The sequence below is a fragment of the Macaca fascicularis genome, chromosome 14 (assembly GCF_037993035.2).
Source record: "Macaca fascicularis isolate 582-1 chromosome 14, T2T-MFA8v1.1".
NCBI lineage: Eukaryota > Metazoa > Chordata > Mammalia > Primates > Cercopithecidae > Macaca > Macaca fascicularis.
The window spans coordinates 10,191,611-10,214,212 of record NC_088388.1 but is presented as its reverse complement, the minus strand read 5'-3'; the positions used below and the strand labels follow the sequence as shown (position 1 = coordinate 10,214,212).

At 50.1% G+C, this 22,602-nt stretch overlaps 1 protein-coding gene and 2 long non-coding RNA genes across 4 annotated transcripts; all 3 read left to right on the top strand.

The window, feature by feature from the left end:
• Positions 1 to 673: 673 nt before the first annotated feature.
• STIP1 (stress induced phosphoprotein 1) lies at positions 674 to 20,621 on the top strand. Of its 2 annotated transcripts, XM_074013334.1 has the most exons (15): positions 674 to 740; positions 1,638 to 1,834; positions 7,159 to 7,368; positions 8,287 to 8,428; positions 8,576 to 8,717; positions 10,368 to 10,536; positions 11,974 to 12,100; positions 12,194 to 12,296; positions 12,843 to 12,963; positions 15,213 to 15,309; positions 15,444 to 15,568; positions 18,950 to 18,986; positions 19,199 to 19,302; positions 19,522 to 19,694; positions 20,135 to 20,621. In XM_074013334.1, exons 4-15 carry the CDS (start codon positions 8,410 to 8,412, stop codon positions 20,205 to 20,207), a joined length of 1,290 nt encoding a protein of 429 aa, XP_073869435.1. In that variant the 5' UTR covers positions 674 to 740; positions 1,638 to 1,834; positions 7,159 to 7,368; positions 8,287 to 8,409; the 3' UTR covers positions 20,208 to 20,621. The 2 variants fall into 2 exon arrangements, with proteins under 2 accessions (XP_073869435.1, XP_005577532.1); XM_005577475.4 differs by lacking the exon at positions 1,638 to 1,834.
• On the top strand, positions 875 to 1,747 carry LOC141408437 (uncharacterized). Its single transcript, XR_012423130.1, has 2 exons — positions 875 to 989; positions 1,635 to 1,747. It is a non-coding gene; the product is annotated as an uncharacterized lncRNA (long non-coding RNA).
• Positions 5,564 to 7,038, top strand: LOC135967209 (uncharacterized). The gene is made up of 2 exons (XR_010581173.2): positions 5,564 to 5,852; positions 6,005 to 7,038. It is a non-coding gene; the product is annotated as an uncharacterized lncRNA (long non-coding RNA).
• Positions 20,622 to 22,602: the final 1,981 nt, after the last annotated feature.

Here is a 22,602-nt window from a genome sequence, read left to right as displayed (position 1 = left end):
GACCGGCTAGGACCTCCATCTCGATGCGTGGGCGAAAGGCTGGGGCCCTGTGCCGCTGGCGATCCCGGGGACCGCCTGGAACTCGCGGCACTAGGGATCCAGATGGAAAGTAACCCACAGGCACCGCAGCCGCCGGAGACACGGCTACAGTACCGGACTACGGCCGAGACTGCCATATGCCACGGGCGGGGCGAAACCCAGCCTTTTGAAAGGCAGCGATTTAAACCAATCAGCGCAGAGGGTTGGCAACCCTCCGCCCAATTGGAATCGCTCTCATTCTGAAGGCGGTTCCGACTTGGAGTCCGGCAGCCCAATGGGAGAGGTGGAAATTTCCAGAACGAACGGAACCAATGGGCGCGGCCAGCGCGGCTACGATTGGCAGAGCAAAAGACCAATCTGTGTCGCAGAAGTCCGCTCCTCCCTCCGTTCGTGCAGCCTGAGATGGGTGGGTTTATAGAGCGGCGTCCAATCCTGAGGTGCGGGGGAGGCAGGGTTGAGGGAATCACTCCCCGCTGTCCAATGAGAGGGAAGTGGAGATGATGGGCTGGACCTCAAGCCAGTAGTAGAACAGCACAGAGAGCCCCCTAGAAGTACTCGACCAGTGAGCAGGCGAGGAAGGGGCGGGAGCCGGGGTCCCGGCAGCTTCTAGTAGGTTCCAGAAGGCGGCGCGTGCGGTTGGGATCGCGGAGCGGACGGATTCGATTCAACGGGGTTCCGGGCCGCGCTGCGCTATGGAGCAGGTGAAGGGGGAGGGGCGGGCTGAGGCCCCGAGACCGCTCGGGGACCGGCGGAGGCCAGGCCCGCGGTAGGGGGCGGGGCGGGTGCCAGATCTGGGCGACCGGAGCTGGGTGCTGGAGCCGGACGGGGCGGCGGCGGGGAGGCGAGGGCCGCGGGCGGCGGGCGGGAGCGGGATCTGTAGAGGCCGGCCGCGGGGAGCGCCCATCGCCCCTTGGTTGGGCGAAGAGGGCCGGGAGGAGGCCACAGCTTGGGTGAGTCCGGCCGGCGGCGGGAAGAGGGGCCGCGACCGGGCCCTGAAGGTGTCCCGAAGGGGCTGCTGCAGGCTATGCTGGGGAGGGTGCGGGCCGCAGAGGGCGGGGTGGAGTTAGGCCAGGGGCCGGGGTCGGCACCCGCGAGGTAGCGCTCCGGGAGATCTGAGACAGCCGACGGAGAAACCGCTCGGACTTAGCCACGAGGAACTTGGACGGATCCAGGGAGCGGGGACGGGAATACACTGGGTCTTAGCAGCCTGAGATCCAGTTGGGGCAAATCTTACTCTTCTGCATCTGAGAATGTGAGGGTGGGAGAGCGTTGAGCGGGGATTTGAGGAGCTACAGAGCGAGTGTAGCTGATGCAGTAAAGGGAAGGGTGCCGCAAAAGTCCTTGGAACGAATTCCATCTCTGACAGTGGTTTACAAATGTATTGCGGCCCCTCCCCCTCTTTTTGTATGCGTGTGTGTGATTGTCGAGTGACCGAGGACCGACACTTCCGAAAGGTGGATTTCTAGCTACACTGGGGCGGTTGTAGACAATTTGCAGAGATTAACCGCTAGAAGTTATGGGCCTCTGTTGAGCATTTGGGGGGCAGAGTTTGAAGCGGCTGCTGCTTCCTTTCAGTGACTTGGTTATGTCCTCAGTAGCTTGTGGTTGTGAAAGGCCTAGAGATTTTGTTCCATTGGAAGCTGTCATTGAGCTATAATGATTCATCGGAAGAAAAAGAACAAAACAACCTCCGAGAAACCTCTACCAACATCTGAGAAATCATCTGCTCGAGAGTACTACCCTCGTCGCTCCGGGCCCATAACACTTCGGGGTGACAGTTCTGAAACTATACCTGGTATTTGGTTCTTACTTCAGATCCATAAAACTAAGATTGCCCACACGCTCCCCTTAAGTAAGACATCTCGATGGACTAGTGACTACCACCCTTTTTTTGGTGGAGTTCCAGAGCTGAGCCTTTGGTCTCTTGTAGCAGTTGCTGCTTTAGGCAAAGCTCGAGCTTCCTTGCTGTATTAAAAAGAGTGGAAATGAAGTTAATAAACTTTTTGTGCCCATATAATGCTTCAGTTGTGTCTAGGATTAAATGGGCTGTATTATAGGTGAGGAAAAATTTTCTGGAATAAGACATTGCTCTTTTACTTTTAAGAAAGGATCTCGGCTGGGTGCAGTAGCTCGCACGTATAATCCCCAGCACTTTGGGAAGCCAAAGCGGGCGAATCACCAGAGGTCAGGAGTTCGAGACCAGCCTGGCCAACATGGTGAAACCCCCTCTGTAATAAACGTACAAAAATTAGCGGGGCATGGTGGCGCATGCCAATAATCCCAGCTACTGGGGAGGCTGAGGCAGGGGAATCGCTTCACCCCTGGAGGCGTAGGTTGCAGTGAGCTGTGATTGTGCCACCACACTCTAGTCTGGGCGACAGAGTGAGACTCCGTCTTGAAAAAAAGAGAAAGGACCTCTTTCTGCTGTTACCAAATTTATTTTTTATTTTTTAGAGACAGGGTCTGGTTCTGTGGCCCAGGCTGAAGTGCACTGGTGGGATCATAGCTCACTGCAGCATCAAATTCCTGGCCTCAAGCGATCCTCCTGCCTCAGCCTCCTGAGTAGCTAACCACACGCCACCACAACTGGCTAATTTTTAAATTTTTTGTAGAGACAGAGGTTTTGCTATGTTTCCCAGGCTGGTCTCGAATTTCTAGGCTCAAGCTATCCTTCAGCCTTGGCCTCCCACTGCATGAGCACTAGGATTACAAGCGTGAGTCACTTTGCCTGGTCTTAAAATGTTTGTTTTTAAATCACCACCACCCATGGTAGAAGTGTATGTGCAGATAGATAGATGGTGAATGAATATTTGACTTAGGACAGCAAACTGACATGGCGACTGTACAGATGACCTGGCATTTAACCCCAGGTGTGTTTGAGCCCACCATCTGGAAGCCATTCCTGAAAATAAACAAGACTTTGTTTTCATTTTCAACTGTGAGGTTTGTATTTCAGTTTAGAAAATACTCAAGTTGGTCTGGGTGCGGTGGCTCACACTTGTAATCCCAGCACTTTGGGAGGCGGAGGTGGGTGGATCATGAGGTCAGGTTGAGACCAACCTGTCCAGCATTGTGAAACCCCATCTGTAGTAAAAATTTAAAAAAAATAAAAAATAAAAAATCGCCCCGGGGGCGGTGGCTCACGCCTGTAATCCCAGCACTTTGGGAGGCCAAGGCGGGTGGATCATGAGGTCAGGAGTTCGAAACCAGCCTGGCCAATATGGTGAAACCGTGTCTCTATTAAAAATACAAAAATTAGCTGGGCGTGGTGGCATACTCCTGTAGTCCCAGCTACTTGGGAGGCTGAGGCAGGAGAATCGCTTAAACCCAGGAGGCGGACCTTGCAGTGAGCCGAGATTGTGCCACTGCACTCCAGCCTGGGTGACAGAGCAAGACTCTCTCTCAAAAAAAAAAAAAAAAAATTAGGTGAGCATCGAGGCGTGCACCTGTGGTCCCAGCTACATGGGAGGCTGAGGCAGGACAGTTGCTTGAAGCCGGCTGGTGGAGGTTGCAGCGGGCCAACATTGCTCCACTGCCCTCCAGCCTGGATGACAGTGAGACTCTGTCTCCAGAAAAAAAACAAGTTGGACAGATTTTGAATGTTCAAGCTTGTCTTTTTTTTCAATAGGGGCCTTTCAAATAAATCCTGCAATGATATACTTCTTACATTTAACCCAACACAGGCATCCAGCCATGTAACACATTCAGCAAAACAGTATTTACTGTTATGTGCCCTGTGTGCTGGTATTTTTTGTCCCACTTGGTCTCTTAAAATGCTGGTCATGACCTACAAAATTGATTTCCTGACCCACTGTTGATCAGTACTCTGTTTGAAAAATGCTTTTTTAAAGCATAGGCAAGAACTTCACCAGCTGCCTCTTGACACCACTTGAGTTTTGTTAACTCTTTGTCTTCTGCCCTCCATCTTGGGCTCTAGGATTTTTTATCCCTTGTTTGCTTAATTTGGCAGGTTCCTTCTGCCTGTGCCTCTGTAATGTCTCTGATTGATGGAAGTTCCTGATGTATTTCAGGATTCCAAAATCATTTCTTTCTTTTTTTTCCCCCCCCCAGATAGAGTCTCACTCTGTCCCCCAGGTAAGAATGCAGTGGCGCCATCTCGGCTCACTGCAACCTCCGACTCCCAGGTTCAGGTGATTCTTCTGCCTCAGACTGCTGGGTAGCTGAGACTGCAGGCATGCACCACCACATCGGGCTAATTTTTGTATTTTTAGTAGAGACGGGATTTCACCATGTTGGCCAGGCTGGTCTCGAACTGCTGACCTCAGATGATCCACCCGCCTTGGCTTCTCAAAGTGCTGAGATTACAGCCTAAAATCATTTCTCTTAACAAAATTATTTCTTGCATCAATTTACTGGGTCGTGAGTGGATAATACATAGAATGAGTTAGTAACTTGGGTGACATAACTATCTCACAGAACGTTTACCTCTTAAAGGTATATTTTGGTCTGGTGTGGTGGCTCACCTTTGGGAGACTGAGGCAGGAGGGTTGCTTTAGGCCAAGAGTTTGATACAAGCCTGGGCAATATGGAGAGACACCATCTCTACCACAGAAAGAGAAAAACATTTAGCCAGGCGTAGTGACATACACCTGTAGTCCCAGCTACTTAAAAGGCTGAGTTGGTCGGGCGCAGTGGCTCACACGTGTAATCCCAGCACTTTGGGAGGCCAAGGCGGGCAGATCACCTGAGGCCAGGAGTTCAAGACCAGCCTGACCAACGTGGAGAAACCCTGTCTCTACTAAAAATACAAAATTAGATGGATGGTGGTGGTGGTGCATGCCTGTAATCCCAGCTACTCAGGAGGCTGAGGCAGGAGACTCGCTTGAACCTGGGAGGCAGAGGTTGTGGTGAGGTGAGATCGCACTATTGCACTCTAGCCTGGGCAACCAGAGTGGAACTCCATCTCAAAAAAAAAAGAACGAAAGAAAGAAAAAAGGCTGAGTCAGGAGGATTGCTTGAGTCCAGGAGTTGAAGGTTACAGCCAGCTGTGATCATGCCACTGCACTCCAGGCTGGGTGACAAAGTGAGATACTGTCTTTAAAAAATACATAGATATGTATATATATGGCCGGGCGCGGTGGCTCACGCCTGTAATCCCAGTACTTTGGGAGGCTGAGATGGGCGGATTATGAGGTCAGGAGTTCAAGACCAGCCTGGCCAACATGGTGAAACCCCATCTCTACTAAAAATACAAAAATTAGCCAGGCGTGGTGGCGGGAGCCTGTAATCCCAGCTACTCGGGAGGCTGAGGCAGGAGAATCGCTTGAACCCGGGAGGCAGAGGTTGCAGTAAGCCGAGATCGTGCCACTGCACTCCAGTCTGGGGACAGAGCAAGACTCTGTCTCAAAAAATAATAATAAGATGAATAAATGAAGGAGCTTCTCGAGGGGCTGCCTGCCCTCAGGTAGGCTGCTGTGGGGCGCCTGGCCTTTTGTGGGGCAGCTCAGTGAGGAGAAACCCTTTAGTGAGGACCCTGTTAAGACAGGGCCAAGGCCTGCCTCACTTTTTTTCTTTTTCTTTTTTTTTTTATTAAAAAGTAAACTTTAATGTCTAATGCAAACTTGGGGAGGGCAGAAAGATCACACACAAGGCTGTCACTTCACACTTGGAGGGTTGCACAGCAGCCCAGCAGAGGCACTCCTCACTTCTCAGACAGTGGGATGGGCGGGCAGAGACGCTCCTCACTTCCCAGACCATGCAGGGGCTGGGCCGAGGAACTCCTCACTTTCCAGACAGTGCAGCGGCCAGGCAGAGGTGCCCCTCATTTCCAAGACAGAGGCGGGCAGGCAGAGGTGCCCCTCATTTCCAAGACAGAGGCGGGCAGGCAGAGGTGCCCCTCATTTCCAAGACAGAGGCGGCCAGGCAGAGGTGCCCCTCATTTCCAAGACAGAGGCGGCCAGGCAGAGGTGCCCCTCATTTCCAAGACAGAGGCGGCCAGGCAGAGGTGCTCCTCTCTTCCCAGTCAGGCAGCCGGGCAGAGGGGCTTCTTACTTCTCCGACAGTGGGGCGGCCAGGCAGAGTTGCTTCACTTTTTCAAACTGCTGTATCCCACCGGGCGCAGTGGCTCACGCCTGTAATCCCAACACTTTGGGAGGCTGAGGCGGATGGATCACCTGAGGTCAGGAGTTTAAGACCAGCCTGACCAATATGGTGAAACCCTGTCTCTACTAAAATTACAAAAATCAGCCGGGCATCGGGGGGGGCACCTGTAGTCCCAGCTACTTGGGAGGCTGAGACAGGAGAACCACTTGAACCTGGGAGGCAGAGGTTGCAGTGAGCCAACATGGCACCACTGTACTCCAGCCTGGGCGACAGAGTGAGACTCCGTCTCGAAAAACAAAACAAAACCAAACCCTGCTGTATCCCTACTTCTTGCACTCTAAATGTTTGAGAATGGAGAGGTTTAAACCACAGTAGCATTTCTTTATCCTCCATCCGCTTTGTAATGCAGTAATATTTAAGAATGGCAGGAATCAATTTGGGGGGCTAGCTTGACTGTTACCCATTAATGAACATTTATCTATCATGTGGCGACATGTTGTCACACCAGGAAATGGAGACTAGTTCTTCTCTGATGGGAGGAGATGGCAACCATGCCATAGGCAGGCATCTTGCTGCTCCCAAGAAAGAGAAGCCTCCGCTGCCATCCCACAGCCTTTGGGTCACTGGAGCATGGATCAGTGCCACTCCGCCCACCTTCTTCCTGTGAGGGGTGACTAGGCCTGTGCTCCATTTATCATTTGGATGCTTTGGAAATCTGTGACAGATGAATTGACTTTTCCATGAAAGGAGCCTGTAATACGTCCTGGAGTGGCTTCGTGAGCTCCATGTAGAGACCGGAAGAGTGGCAGAGCCCTCGTTCGTCACATGAGGGCTGCCGTGGAGTGCAGCCTGGGCTCTTTGCCCCTGCTTATTTTTTCTTTGCTGGCTCCCTACGGAAAGTGTGGGAAATTAAATAAATGAACTTCTTTTCTCTTTTCTGATCTGTAAAGTCACCCATTTATTTGTTGGTAACTCCAGAAAAGAATGAGTGTTATCTTAAAAGCTTGTGATTAAATGGGCTGATCATAGAGAAGCTGTGTGCTCCTTTCCCCTCAGGTCAATGAGCTGAAAGAGAAAGGCAACAAGGCCCTGAGCGCGGGCAACATCGACGATGCCTTACAGTGCTACTCTGAAGCCATTAAGCTGGATCCCCACAACCACGTGCTGTACAGCAACCGTTCTGCTGCCTATGCCAAGAAAGGAGACTACCAGAAGGCTTACGAGGATGGCTGCAAAACTGTCGAGCTAAAGCCTGACTGGGGCAAGGTCAGCTGTGGGCAGTGGAGGGAGAGAGGCCCTTCCGACCTTTCCAGAAATGCCATTTGGTGGCCTGAGGCTCACCTGTCCTGATAGACTGATAGTTACCTACCCACCTCCCTGTTTGAGTATCCTCCTCAGAAACGGCATTTTTCATCAAATCTAAGATAGCTATTAGTTGTAATACAGCCTTTATTTTTGGTACTAAGAAGGAAGAGGCTGGGGCTAGGCGCGGTGGCACATGCTGTAATCCCAACACTCTGGGAGGCTGAGGTGGACGGATCACTTGAGGTCAGGAGTTCAAGACCAGCCTGGCCAACATGGAGAAACCCTGTCTGTACTAAAAATGCAGAAAAAATTAGCCAGGCATGGTGGCATGTGCTTGTATTCCCATCTACTCAGGAGGCTAAGGGAGGAAGAGCACCTGAGCCTGGCAGGCGGATATTGCAGTGAGCTGAGATCGTGCCACTGCACTCCAGCCCAGGTGACAGAGCAAGACCCTGTCTAAAAAAAAAAGGAGGAGGAGGAAGAGGCCAGGTGCAGTAGCTCACACCTGTAATCCCAGCACTTTGGGAGGTTGAGGCATGAGGATTACTGGAGCCCAAGGGTTTGAGACCAGCCTGGGCAACATAAGGAGTCCCTGTCTTTACCAAAAAAATAAATAAGGAAAAAAAATGCTGCTAAAGAAACTGACCACAGTTGATCAGAGGTGAATGGGGTGGGGCGGATGTGCCTCTGCTATTTGGATGGATCCTTAAAGTAGCAGCCTTGGTCTTGTAGCCTACTCCTCTCCTTTTTGCTCTTTGGCCTTTGTGCGAATACTCATTTTTTTTCCCCCATTAAAAGTAGAATTGTTCTTTTTGGAGTTCATCTTCTGGATTTACCTCTGGGTGTTCTTTATTTTGTGTCTTTCTTTGGTGGTTTAAGGGCTATTCACGAAAGGCAGCAGCTCTAGAGTTCTTAAACCGATTTGAAGAAGCTAAGCGAACCTATGAGGAGGGCTTAAAACACGAGGCAAATAACCCTCAACTGAAAGAAGGTTTACAGAATATGGAGGCCAGGTTGGCAGGTAGGTACTACGCACAGTTTTCTTTCTTATTATTAATGGGATTAATTTTGAGTCTTCCCCCTGAGAAATGTCAGTCTGTTAGGGTATGGGACACAGTAATTCTAGTGAACTCGTTTCATAGTGATGTGCTTTCCTTTACTCGGACAGAGAGAAAATTCATGAACCCTTTCAACATGCCCAATCTGTATCAGAAGTTGGAGAGTGATCCCAGGACAAGGACACTACTCAGTGATCCTACCTACCGAGAGCTGATAGAGCAGCTGCGAAACAAGCCCTCCGACCTGGGCACGTAAGTGGATGCAGCTCATTGAGGTTCTGGAAATCAGGAGGAATGTTATGCTTTTTCTTCCTGTAGCGTCACAGCAGAGGGTTCCCTGCCCTAAACTGCAGTTTCTGCCTTTGCTTATTCTCTGCAGAGCAGTAGCGGGTGGTCGTTTATTTGTAATTATAGAAAGGGTCAGGGGAGCATATATCACAGTAATCTAGAATGTTCCTTGTCATCTATATACATCTCTTGCCTGCTATCCTAGAACTCTGATCTAGTGTCAACCCCATCCTTTCCATCTACTAAGGCCCTACTGTCTCTGTTGGTAGATCAGGGTGGAAACAAGCTTGAAGTTCATGTGTAAAGATGTGTCTAGGCCGGGCGTGGTGGCTCACGCCTGTAATCCCAGCACTTTGGGAGGCCGAGGTGGGCAGATCACAAGGTCAGGAGATCGAGACCATGGTGAAACCCCGTCTCTACTAAAAATAGAAAAAATTAGCCGGGCGCAGGGGCGGGCACCTGTAGTCCCAGCTACTCGGGAGGCTGAGGCAGGAGAATGGCGTGAACCCGGGAGGCGGAGCTTGCAGTGAGCCGAGATTGCGCCACTGCACTCCAGCCTGGGCGACAGAGCGAGACTCCGTCTCAAAAAAAAAAAAAAAAAAAAAAAAAAGATGTGTCTAAATCGGCCGGGCGCGGTGGCCTGTAATCCGAGCACTTTAGGAGGCCGAGACGGGCGGATCACGAGGTCAGGAGATCGAGACCATCCTGGCTAACACGGTGAAACCCCATCTCTACTAAAAAATACAAAAAACTAGCTGGGCGAGGTGGTGGGTGCCTGTAGTCCCAGCTACTCGGGAGGCTGAGGCAGGAGAATGGCGTGAACCCGGGAGGCGGAGCTTGCAGTGAGCCGAGATCGCGTCACCGCACTCCAACCTGGGTGACAGAGCGAGACTCCCTCTCAAAAAAAAAAAAAAAAAAAAAATGTGGCTAAATCTTGTACTGGTATCCATCTCTATCTCAATCCTCTGGCTCCTGAGATCAGCTACGGAAGTATACCTAAAACAACTTATTCCTCTGTGTATCTGCCAACCTTGAGGAATAAATTTGACCTCTGTGACTTGATTTTATTTTATTTTATTTTATTTTATTTTATTTATTTATTTTATTTTTTCGAGATGGAGTCTCGCTCTGTCACCTAGGCTGGAGTGCAGTGGTGTAATCTCGGTTCACTGCAACATCACCTCCTGGGTTCAAGAGATTCTCCTGCGTCAGCCTCCTGAGTAGCTGGGATTACAGGTGTACACCACCACACCTGGCTAATTTTTGTATGTTTAGTAGTAGCGACAGGTTTTACCATCTTGGCCAGGCCAGTCTCAAACTCCTGACCTCAAGTGGTCTGCCTGCCTCAGCCTCCCAAAGTGCTGGGATTACAGGTGTGAGCCACCGTGCCCGGCCATCTGTGACCTCATTTTATTTATTTTTGTTGACTCTATTTTAGATGGTGTTTTGACAGTTTGAGCATTCCTCAATTGTATCTCATGAGTGATGCAAAATCTAGCCATCTTTTGATGGGTGAGGAGCTTCTAAACACAGGAATCTGACTTTCATAGTGGGAGTTAAAAGACTGGGGAGAAGTAATTGCAATTTTTCTTTCTTTTTTTAAATCAATACTAGGAAACTACAAGATCCCCGGATCATGACCACTCTCAGTGTCCTCCTTGGGGTCGATCTGGGCAGTATGGATGAGGAGGAAGAGGTTGCAACACCTCCCCCACCACCCCCTCCCAAAAAGGAGACCAAGCCAGAGCCAATGGAAGAAGATCTTCCAGAGAATAAGAAGCAGGTCTTGTTTTTTCTCTCCTCACTGTCACTCATTTATAGACAACTAGAAATCTTTATGTTGAATGGGAACATCTGTCGACCTTGAATGACCATGATTATTATGGTTTTTTTTAGGGACGGAGTCTCGCTGTGTTTCCCAGGTTGGTCTTGAACTCCTAGCCTCAAGCGATTCTCCTGCTTCAGCTAGGATTGTAGTCACAAGCCACTGTGCCCAGCTGTAACTATTTTGAGTGCTTTAGTATGTGCTAAGCTTATGACTATTATTCATTAGAATGGTCAGCATGTTAAAAGATCAGCTTCAGGTCAGGCACAGTGGCTCATGCCTGTTATCTCAGCACTTTTGGAGGCCAAGGTGGGTAGATAACCTAAGGTCAGGAGTTCAAGATCAGCCTGGCCAACATGGTGAAACCTCATCTCCACTAAAAATAGAAAAATTAGCCATGTGTCATGGTGGGCAGAAGAATCACTTGAACTTGGGAGGCCAAGGTTGCAGTGAGCCGAGATCTTGTCACTGCACTCCAGCCTGGGCGACAGAGCGAGACTCCATCTCAAAAAAAAAAAAAAAAGATGAGCTGCACAAGAGAATTCCTAGGAGTGATGTGTAGCCAAGAGTGAGCAGCGGGAGTTGCCCTTCCCGTGGACGCAACGGTAGCTTCATTGCTGCCAGTGTGAATGTTGGTCAGAGCAAGACCAGAAAGTTGGGAGTAATTCACATCCTTGTCATGATCCAGAAGAATGTTGTCCACATCAATCCTTAGACCTTTGCTTCCTGGCTGGACATGGTATGCAGTTGGGAGCGTCCGCTAAGCAGCACTCTTTTGGAGCAGGAGGCATGTGCCTCAACGATTTCATTTCCCTCCTTGTAACTGGAACAGCAGATTGTTGCCAAATTTAGCACCTTGAAATGGGTAAGCGTTGGTTGTTTAGGGTGTCTCAGCTGGAAAAAGGCCCTCCACTGTGGGCGGTAGCGAGTTTTGCCGAAGACTCGTGCCACTCAGCCCCTTCTCATCCTCTCACCACACCCTCTGCTATGATTCCCTGACAACTAAGACCCTGAGGCAGCCACAGGACCGACACCAGATCTGCTACAGCCTCTCAGAATAAAGCCTGGTCCAAAACTCTGCTGTCCTCAATGGTTGCTTCAAGTTGAAGGCATTTCCTCTCCCCTAAAGAAGCGCTCTGCTTCCTGACAAAGATCCAGGAGAGTAGGTGGAAAAGGGGGAGTTTCAGAGCAAGCAAAGATGAAGTTAGTTTTCATTCTAATGGCTGATACTTGACTGTATTGTCTATAGCTGATTGATGAAGAGGCCTTCAGGAGAACTTGCTAGAGTTCTATACATGTTAGCTGTATTTCAGAACTTGTGACAGATCATAGATTCTTGCTGTCTTTGTCACCTGAGTTAGATTTGCTCAGCACTCACTTCTAAACCTCATCTAGGCACTGAAAGAAAAAGAGCTGGGGAATGATGCCTACAAGAAGAAAGACTTTGACACAGCCTTGAAGCATTACGACAAAGCCAAGGAGCTGGACCCCACCAACATGACTTACATTACCAATCAAGCAGGTAAGGCCCAGAAACAAGGGGCAAGGGAATTATTGGGTATCTGAGGGAAGAAGCAAGGACTGACTGTTCCTTCTTCACCATCCTGCCTGGCAGCGGTGTACTTCGAAAAGGGTGACTACAATAAGTGCCGGGAGCTTTGTGAGAAGGCCATTGACGTGGGGAGAGAAAACCGAGAAGACTATCGACAGATTGCCAAGTAGGCTGGACCTTCCAGAATACCTTGATAGCGTGGAGGGTTTGCTGTCCAAGACTTAAGTTTCTCTGCATGGGGAGGAGGGCTGCTGGCCATAGAATCTGCTGTGTTAAGAAAGGGCTGGCAGGCCGGGCGCGGTGACTCATGCCTGTAATTCCAGCACTTTAGGAGGCCGAGGCGGGCGGATCATAAGGTTAGGAGATGGAGACCACAGTGAAACCCCGTCTCTACTAAAAATACAAAAAATTAGCTGGGCATGGTGGCGGGCGCCGGTAGTCCCAGCTACTCAGGAGGCTGAGGCAGGAGAATGGTGTGAACCTGGGAAGCAAAGTTTGCAGTGAGCTGAGATCGCACCACCACTCCAGCCTGGGTGTCAGAGCGAGACTCTGTCTCCAAAAAAAAAAAGGGGCTGGCAAGAAGGTCACCGCAGACAAGACAAAAAGTGTTGAAGGCAGCGATGCGGGTCTTTCTAGTTGCAGGTGTGTTTTTCTGCAGGAGCTGACCTTATCTGTTTGTCCTAAGCAGTCCTTGTCTGTCTCTCTTTTTCAGAGCGTATGCTCGAATTGGCAACTCATACTTCAAAGAAGAAAAGTACAAGGATGCCATCCATTTCTATAACAAGTCTCTAGCAGAGCACCGAACCCCAGATGTGCTCAAGAAATGTCAGCAGGTGGGTAGGAAAGGAATAGGGGTCTTTTCTTGTTTTCCTAATAATTGAGCCATTGTTTCTTACTGTTTTATTTAATAACGAACTCGACCTTTTTTTTTTTTTTTGAGATAAGGTCTCACTCTTTTGCCTAGGCTGAAGTACAGTGGCATAGTCATGGCTCACTGCACCCTCAATCTCCTGGGCTTCATTGATCTTCCCACCTCAGCCTCCTGAGTAGCTAGGATTAGAGGCGTGTGCCACTACATCCAGCTAATTTTTTATTTTTGCCACCCAGCCTGGAGTGCAGTGGCACGGTCTCTGTTCACTGCAACCTCAGCCTCCCAGGTTCAAGCAGTTCTGCCTCAGCCTCCCGAGTAGCTAAGACTACAGGTGCGCACCACTACGTCCAGCTAATTTTGGGGGTTTTTTTTTTTTTTTGAGGCAGAGTCTCGCTCTGTCGCCCAGGCTGGAGTGCAGTGGCGCGATCTGGGCTCACTGCAAGCTCCGCCTCCTGGGTTCACGCCATTCTCCTGCCTCAGCCTCCCGAGTAGCTGGGACTACAGGCGCCCGCCACCTCGCCGGGCTAGTTTTTTGTATTCTTTTTTTAGTAGAGACGGGGTTTCACTGTGTTAGCCAGGATGGTCTCGATCTCCTGACCTCGTGATCCGCCCATCTCGGCCTCCCAAAGTGCTGGGATTACAGGCTTGAGCCACCGTACCCGGCCAATTTTTGTATTTTTAATAGAGATGGAGTTTCACTATATTGGCCAGGCTGGTCTCAAAATTCCTAACCTCATGATCCATCCACCTCGACCTACCGAAGTACTGGGATCACAGGCCACTGCGCCTGGCCACATCCAGCTAATTTTTTTATTATTTGTAGAGAAAGGGGTCTCACTGTGTTGCCCAGGTTGGTCTTGAACTCCTGAACTCTAGTGATCCGCCCTCCTCAGCCTCCCAAAGTGCTGGAATTAACAGGCGTAAGCCACTATGCCTGGCTGAACCTGACATTTTTTTAGGTAGTGGCTTTGGTCATCTTACATGATTCTTTTTCTCTCATTTAACAGTGACAACATATAGGAAGTGATCTGGTTTTTGGTTTTGTTTTGTTTTATTTTTTGCAGTTTTTTGTATTGGTCAAGATTTCAACCCTAAATGTGTCAATATTGAGGGCCTGTGCATTAAGAGTGTTTATAGTGGCTGAGTGCGTAGTCCCAGCTACTCGGGAGGCTGAGGCAGGAGAATGGCGTAAACCCGGGAGGCAGAGCTTGCAGTGAGCTGAGATCCGGCCACTGCACTCCAGCCTGGGCAACAGAGCAAGACTCTGTCTCAAAAAAAAAAAAGAGTGTTAATAGTTCTTGTAACATAACACTTTGACTATTTTATACAACAAAAATGATAAAATGATGTGAATCAGGCCAATTGTCATAAATTATGTAGGGTGTGACTTTATATTCACAAAAGGATTGGTGAGAGAATGAATTGTGCTAGTGAGGTGTGCATCCTTTTCATACAGGGCTTATTCTTGTACCAGTGTTGTGTCAGTGCCATTCATTCTCTTTTATGGTAATCCCAGCACTTTGGGAGGCCTAGGCGGGTGGATGATGAGGTCAGGAGATAGAGACCATCCTGGCTAACACGGTGAAACACTGTCTCTACTAAAAATACAAAATATTAGCCTTGCATGGTGGCAGGCACCTGTAATCCTAGGTACTCAGGAGGCTGAGGCAGAAGAATGGCGTGAACCTGGGAGGCAGAGCTTGCAGTGAGCTGAGATCGCACCACTGCAGTGCAGCCTGGGAGACAGAGCGAGACTCCGTCTCAAAAAAAAAAACAAAACTGTAAATTTCTTTTAAAAACTTGCCAGCAATAGCAAGGACCATAGCAATAGCTCACGCCTGTGATCCCAGCACTTTGGGAGGCCAAGGCGGGCGGAACACAAGGTCAGGAGATCGAGACCATCCTTGCTAACACGGTGAAGCCCCGTCTCTACTAAAAAAAATACAAAAAAAAAAAAAAAAAAACTAGCTGGGTGTGGTGGTGGGCGCCTGTAGTCCCAGCTACTCAGGAGGCTGAGGCAGGAGAATGGCATGACCGGGAGGCGGAGCTTGCAGTGAGCAGAGATCGCGCCACTGCACTCCAGCCTGGGTGACAGAGCGAGACTCCGTCTCAAAAAAAAAAAGCTTGTCAGCAATACTCTGAAAATTAAAATCCTAATATTTAGATGATTATGAGTGTTTAAATTACTATTCCAATAATTATGTTTTGTAGGCAGAGAAAATCCTGAAGGAGCAAGAGCGGCTGGCCTACATAAACCCCGACCTGGCTTTGGAGGAGAAGAACAAAGGCAACGAGTGTTTTCAGAAAGGTGCTGCCTGCAGCTTGGGGATCGGGGGGAGTGGTGCTGCATGTGCCTCCCATGCCAGGCTGTGGGGTAATATGGCCGGCTATATGTGGGGGCCTTTTGCTTTTTAAAAAATAGACTTTGTTTTTCTTCCCCAGGGGACTATCCTCAGGCCATGAAGCATTATACAGAAGCCATCAAAAGGAACCCAAAAGATGCCAAATTATACAGCAATCGAGCTGCCTGCTACACCAAACTCCTGGAGTTCCAGCTGGCACTCAAGGTGAGGAGACCTGTGGGGGCGGCCATTACTGTAAGCCTGCATGTGAGGAGTGGGTTTTCTCTCTGTGTTTTCATCAACATGGGTTGATGATGATGTTTGAGACAGTGTCTCACTCTGTCCTGCCTCGGCCTCCTGAGGAGCTAGGACCACAGGCACATACCACCACATCCTGCTTCATTTTTAATTTTTTTGTAGAGTTGGGGTCTTGCTGTGTTGCCTAGATTTATAGTGGTGTGTGTGTGTGTAAAATATGGGACCTGTATCTAACTGGTCCTGGCCCATGGAGTTATTACTGGTTGGCAGTACATTGGAAGGCGGGTCCTTTCACCCCTGTATCCTTCCTCTTTTTTCTTTGTTTTTGCCTTTTTAACCATTTTTAAGAAGTGGAATTGCTGGGCCTTGTGGTGTCTATGTTTACTTTGTTTGTTTGTTTGAGACAGAGTCTCACTCAGCTGCCCAGGCTGGAGTGCCGTGGCACGATCTTGGCTCACTGCCACCATCTCCTGGGTTCAAGCAATTCTCCCATCTCATCTTGCCAAGTAGCTGGGATTACAGGCACCCGCCATCATGCCCGGCTAATTTTTTGTATTTTAGTGGAGACGAGGTTTTACCGTGTTGGCCAGGCTGGCCTTGAATTCCTGACCTCAGGTGATCCACTTGCCTCAGCCTCCCAAAGTGCTAGGATTACAAGCGTGAACCACTGTGCCTGGGCCCCCTCCCCCTTTTTTTTTTAAGACAAGGTCTGCCTCTGTCGCCCAGGGTGGCTGGAGTGCAGTGGCACGATCTCAGCTCACTGCAACCTCTGCTTCCCCAACTTAAGCCATCCTCCCACCTCAGCCTCCTGAGTAGCTGGGACTACAGGTGTGCACCACTGTACCCTGCTAATTTTTTTTTTTTTTTTTTTTTTTTTTTTGAGAGGGAGTCTCGCTCTGTCACCCAGGCTGGAGCGCAGTGGCGCAATCTCGGCTCACTTTTTTTTTTTTTTTTTTTTTTGAGACAGAGTCTTGCTCTGTCGCCCAGGCTGGAGCGCAGTGGCCGGATCTCGGCTCACTGCAAGCTCCGCCTCCCGGGTTTACGCCATTCTCCTGCCTCAGCCTCCCGAGTAGCTGGGACTACAGGCGCCCGCCACCTCGCCCGGCTAGTTTTTTGTATTTTTTAGTAGAGACGGGGTTTCACTGTGTTAGCCAGGATGGTCTCGATCTCCTGACCTCGTGATCCGCCCGTCTCGGCCTCCCAAAGTGCTGGGATTACAGGCTTGAGCCACCGCGCCCGGCCTCGGCTCACTATTTTTTAGTAGAGATGGAGTTTCACCATGTTAGCCAGGATAGTCTCGATCTCCTGACCTCGTGATCCACCCTCTTTGGCCTCCCAAAGTGCTGGGATTACAGGCGTGAGCCACCGCGCACGGCCAATTTTTGTCTTTTTTTTATAGAGACAGTGTTTCACCATGTTTTTCCAGGCTGCTCTCAAACTCCTGGGCTCAAGCAATCCTCCTGCCTTGGACTCCCAAAGTGCTGGGATTACAGGCATGAGCCACTGCGCGCGGCCTACGTTTAATTTTTGAGGAGCCACCATGTGTCTCAGCGGCTGTGCCATCCTTCCTTGCTTTTCTGTTTTGCTCAGCTAGGTAGGTCTGCTGTTCTCAGTCATATCAAGTTTGGTCAAATACGATTGTTTGACACTGTGAATGGAGTTCCCATCATTCTCTTGAGTATCAACCACGCTGCCTCTTTCAGCAGTGTTTTTTGACTGTTCTCTGGCTGACAAACCTGGGCCATATTGTGGGAAGGTGACAAAGTGTGACCCGTCTAGAAACAGCCATACCTGGGTTTGTGTAGGTTTTTATATTTTGTGCCACTGTCTTCTGGGTCTGTGTCTGGGCCTAGAGACATCATTTCTACTAGTAGGATTGTACAAGAGTCATGTCAAAAGCATATTGATTTGTGAGGCAAAGAATAGCGGGTTGTCAGTCACCTCGGAGGTGGGCAGTGCTTTCCCAATCATGAGAGCGTGGAGAAAGAATGAATGGGGTTTCTGCTGCTGTCCCAGCTTCTTGGTGGAAGGGTTGGAATTAATCCCAGGTGAGCTCAGTGTACTGCATAATGTTCTCTTCCTCATGATTTCCTACTTTGAAGATGTTTCAAAAAGAAGAATACATAGTGAATATCTGGTGTATCTTCAACCTTTATCTGACAATTAAATGCTCACCTTTTTTGCTGAACTGTTTGCAAAAGGAAATTGTATACATTTGGCACTTAGAATGAGACATCCAAGTCTTGTGCACGCATTGCCTGAAAAGACTCCCTGTCCAGTGCAGCACTGTCAGCTCACGCAGCCTCACCAGACCAAGGCCTGATGCCATCTGCCGTCTGTCCATCCATACTCAGACTTGCCTACTTCTCCAAAAATATGTTTTAAAACTTGGGGTTTTTAAATTTATTTTATTTTATTTTATTTTGAGACAGAGTTTCTTTCTTGTTGCCCAGGCTGGAGTGCAATGGCATGATCTTGGCTGACTGCAACCTCCGCCTCCCACGTTCAAGCGATTCTCCTGCCTCAGCCTCCCAAGTAGCTGGGATTATTACAGGTGCAGCCACCAACACAGCAATTTTTTTTTTTTTTTTTTTTGAGACGGAGTTTCACTCTTGTTGCCCAGGCTGGAGTGCAATGGCACGATCTCAGCTCACCGTAGCCTCTGCCTCCCAGGTTCAAGCAATTCTTCTGCCTCAGCCTCCCTAGTAGCTGGGATTATAGGCATGTGCCACCACGCCCAGCTAATTTTGTATTTTTAGTAGAGAAGGGGTTTCTCCATGTTGGTCAGGCTGGTCTTGAACTCCTGACCTCAGGTGATCCACCCACCTCAGCCTCCCAAAGTGCTGGAATTACAGGCATGAGCCACTGCACCTGGCTTTTTTTTTTTTTTTTTTTTTTTTAAAGTAGAGACGGAGTTTCACCATGTTGGCCAGGCTGGTCTTGAACTCCTGACCTCAGGTGATCCACCCACCTCAGCCTCCCAAAGTGCTGGGATTACAGGCGTGAGCCACCGCGCCTGGCGTTGTTTTGTTTTTTAATCAGCAGTGGTTTTGGATTCCAAAGCTCTCAGTACCAAGGCCCATGCATTTGGTCTAGCTGTCATGTACTCTTCAGTTTCTCAAACTGGAATTGTCCCCCACTATGTGTTTTTCATAGCATCAGCCTCTTGCAGAGTCCGGGCAGTTTGTCTTTTATGGGATGATCCATCATCTGGAGTTGTCTTTTCTGGTGTCATCACCTCTGTGTGGTGCTGGGTGAGGTGTTAGTTGGAAGTTCACATGCTTGAGCTGCCTGTAGTGAGCTTGTCCAAGGGAATGAGCCTAATTTCTTTCTGCTGCTTCATTCTAGGACTGTGAGGAATGTATCCAGCTGGAGCCGACCTTCAGTAAGTACCTTTCTGCTGCCTGTCCCCTGTCTCTAGCCAAAAGATTAGAGAAGGAAAGGGCAAGCCCTTTGTCTACCTGTGTGTCCTTGGGACCTGTAGCATTTAGGATCCAGCATCAGCAGGTGTGAACAGTGTTGATGTGCAGGTGAAGAGGTGCAAGGAGCAGCCTTGGGCGCTGCGTTTGGATGACGCACCACCTCTCCTGTCTGTAGTCAAGGGTTATACACGGAAAGCTGCTGCCCTGGAAGCGATGAAGGACTACACCAAAGCCATGGATGTGTACCAGAAGGCGCTAGACCTGGACTCCAGCTGTAAGGTGGGGCTGCTTCTGGGGCTCCAGGGCTCCCCCTGCCTCTTTCTCTGTTGGGTCTTTTCCACATTCAGTCCCTGATTTCTTCCCTGTCACCTCCATTTCTCCGTTTCTCTCTTACTTGCTCTGTCTTCCCTTGTCAGTTACCTCTGTTATCTTGGACCTGCTGAAGTAGTGAGCTGGGTGGTGCCAACACTCTTCGCCTTTGTCTCTTCTGGACTGCAGGAGGCGGCAGACGGCTACCAACGCTGTATGATGGCGCAGTACAACCGGCATGACAGCCCCGAAGATGTGAAGCGACGAGCCATGGCCGACCCCGAGGTGCAGCAGATCATGAGTGACCCAGCCATGCGCCTTATCCTGGAACAGATGCAGAAGGACCCCCAGGCACTCAGCGAGTACGTAGAGTCAAAGAGGTGGCCTTGCTGGAAATGGAGAACAAAAGCAGGCAGATGAGTGCACACAGCTGGGAGGGGTGTGCTCGGTATGGGAGGAAGAGGAATTCTGTCATTCTCCTAAACTTGAGGAGATTGGTAGTGGGTGGAGAGCTGGAAGGGCCTTCCTTGTTTGTCATGATAGCTTGAGCAGTCATTTGGAAAGGCCCATTTAGCTGGGAGAAAGGTCTTAGCTGGAAACTGTGTCGTGGGCTTGGAGTAGGACTGGCAAGTTCTGCGAAGTGGAGCAGGCCTCCGCAGCTCTGCGCCCCAGGCCTCGCCAGGACCCCTCCTTGCCGGGGCCTTCTGTAGAGGGGGTTGAATTGGGGCTTGCTCTGAGAGGAAGTAAGGAAGTAAGATTTTAAAGGTTGTCTCATTTCAAATAACTGCCTCTTCCTCTGTAGACACTTAAAGAATCCTGTAATAGCACAGAAGATCCAGAAGCTGATGGATGTGGGTCTGATTGCAATTCGGTGATGACTTGTTCATCCCCCTTCCCTTCGCCCTCATGTGGAAAGAGGAGCTGGGACCGCGGCGAGCAGCACGGAGCGGAAGGGAGAGCAGGGGAGAGAAGGCCTCATCTCTCTATATTTATACATAACCCCGGGGAAGACACAGAGACTCGTACCTGCGCTGTTTGTGCCACCGCTGCCTCTGGGCCCTCCCAGCACACGCATGGTCTCTCCACCGCTGCCCTCGAGTTCCGTATCTCCTTCCCCTGCCCCCAGTTGCTGTCTCGGCTGCTCTCCCATAGTTGGTTATTTTTTATTTGGGGCAGTGGGCATGTATGGGGAGGGGAGGGGGTTCTTCCAGCCTCAGGTCCCAGCTGTCTCACGTTGTTTATTCCGCGTCCCCTTCTCCAATAAAACAAGCCAGTTGGGCGTGGTTATATGTTGCTTTGGCCTTGAGTGTGTTTTTTTTTTTTTTTAACCAAGAGTTTGTCTTGCAGGGGCTGCTCCTGGAATCTGATCTTGCTCTTCTCTTCGGGGTGGGCTTAGGAGGAGTCAGGTGGCTTGGCACAGCTCCATGGCTTTGCTGAGAGGGTTGCTAGGTGGCGCTGTTGCTCAGTGGCTGGAAGGACATCTGGAGGCTTCCCCACCCCAAGTGGTACTAATGAGAGGTTCAGATAAGCTTTGGGGTATCCCCGGTGCTGTTAGTTCTCCACATTATAGTCCCAAAGTTAGAAACTGGCTAGATCCAGAGAACAGAATTTCAGTGTGACCTCTGTGGGGGAAGGGCAGCTATACTGTCAGTTGCTGTTAGATTTAGGAGTTGGGTCATGGATTATTTTTGTTTTGTTGTTTTGTTGTTTGAGTCTCAGGCCGGAGTGTAGTGGTGCGATCTCAGCTCACTGCAACCTCCACCTCCTGGGTTCAAGCGATTCTTCTACCTCAGCCTCCCCAGTAGCTGGAATTACAGGAGCCCGCTACCGCACCCAGCTAATAATTGTATTTTAATGGAGACAGCTGTTTTGCCATATTGGCCAGGCTAGTCTCGAACTCTTGACCTCAAGCGATCCGCCTGCCTCAACTTCCCAAAGTGCTGGGATTACAGGCATGAGCCACCGCACCCCACTGGGTGATGGGTTTTTGTTTGTTTTTTCTTTTTCTTTTTTTTTTTTTTGAGAGGGAGTCTCGCTCTGTCGCCCAGGCTGGAGTGCAGTGGCACGATCTCGGCTCACTGCAAGCTCCGCCTCCCCGGTTCACGCCATTCTCCTGCCTCAACCTCCTGAGTAGCCGCCACCACGCCCGGCTAATTTTTTTTTTTTTTTATGTTTATTAGAGACAGGGTTTCACCATGTTAGCCAGGATGGTCTCAATCTCCTGACCTCGTGATCTGCCCGCCTTGACCTCCCAAAGTGCTGGGATTACAGGCGTGAGTCACCGCCCCCGGCCTGGGTGATGGTTACAATGCACATCTCTCACCTGAGAATTTAGGGTTCTAAGCTTTAATTACACTTTTCCATGGTTGCAAAAAGCTGCGTTTTCTAAAGCTGTCTTCCTGGACTGGGGAGGCCTCTGGGGCAGGAGTAAAACTTCCTCATTTGCTCCAAGAGTGCTGCTTTTTGGGCTAGGAAGGCTCTGAGACTAGCAGCTGGCTGGACTTCCTGCTGCTAGTTTCATCAGCTTGCTTTTCCCCTGGGAATCCCCAGCAGGCCTCCCCCTTCCTCATCTGGGTGACGCTGTTTAGGCAGCCTCCCCCATCAGCAGGACTCTGCCGCCCCCAGGCTTGCCCACCCTCTGTGCTCCGATCCCCAGTGTATTCACTGGAAAGGCCACTGTTGTGTGCAGAGCTGGTGGCGGATATGCCTTGCTCTACTGAAGCCCACATCCTAGGACATGTGATGAGCAGGAGGGTATAGACCACCAGAGATCCCTGAGGTGACACCTAAGCAGGGATTTGATGGGAGTGAGCCTTGTGGGGACTCAGGGAGGCACGTCCAAGTGGAGCACAGTGGAGGTGTGTTTGGAGCTGGGGGACCTGAGGGCCTGGGAGGTTGTGAATGGTCAGGTCCAAGTTCTGTTCACTCATTCGCCTGGCAGGTCTGAGTTCATGAGTTTGAAAGTAGCCCTGCCGGGCGCGGTGGCTCACGCCTGTAATCCCAGCACTTTGGGAGGCTGAGGCGGGCGGATCACAAGGTCAGGAGATCGAGACCACAGTGAAACCCCGTCTCTACTAAAAATACAAAAAATTAGCCGGGCGCGGTTGTGGGCGCCTGTAGTCCCAGCTACTCGGGAGGCTGAGGCAGGAGAATGGCGTGAACCCGGGAGGCGGAGCTTGCAGTGAGCCGAGATCGCGCCACTGCACTCCAGCCTGGGCGACAGAGCGAGCGAGACTCCGTCTCAAAAAAAAAAAAAAAAAAAAAAAAAAA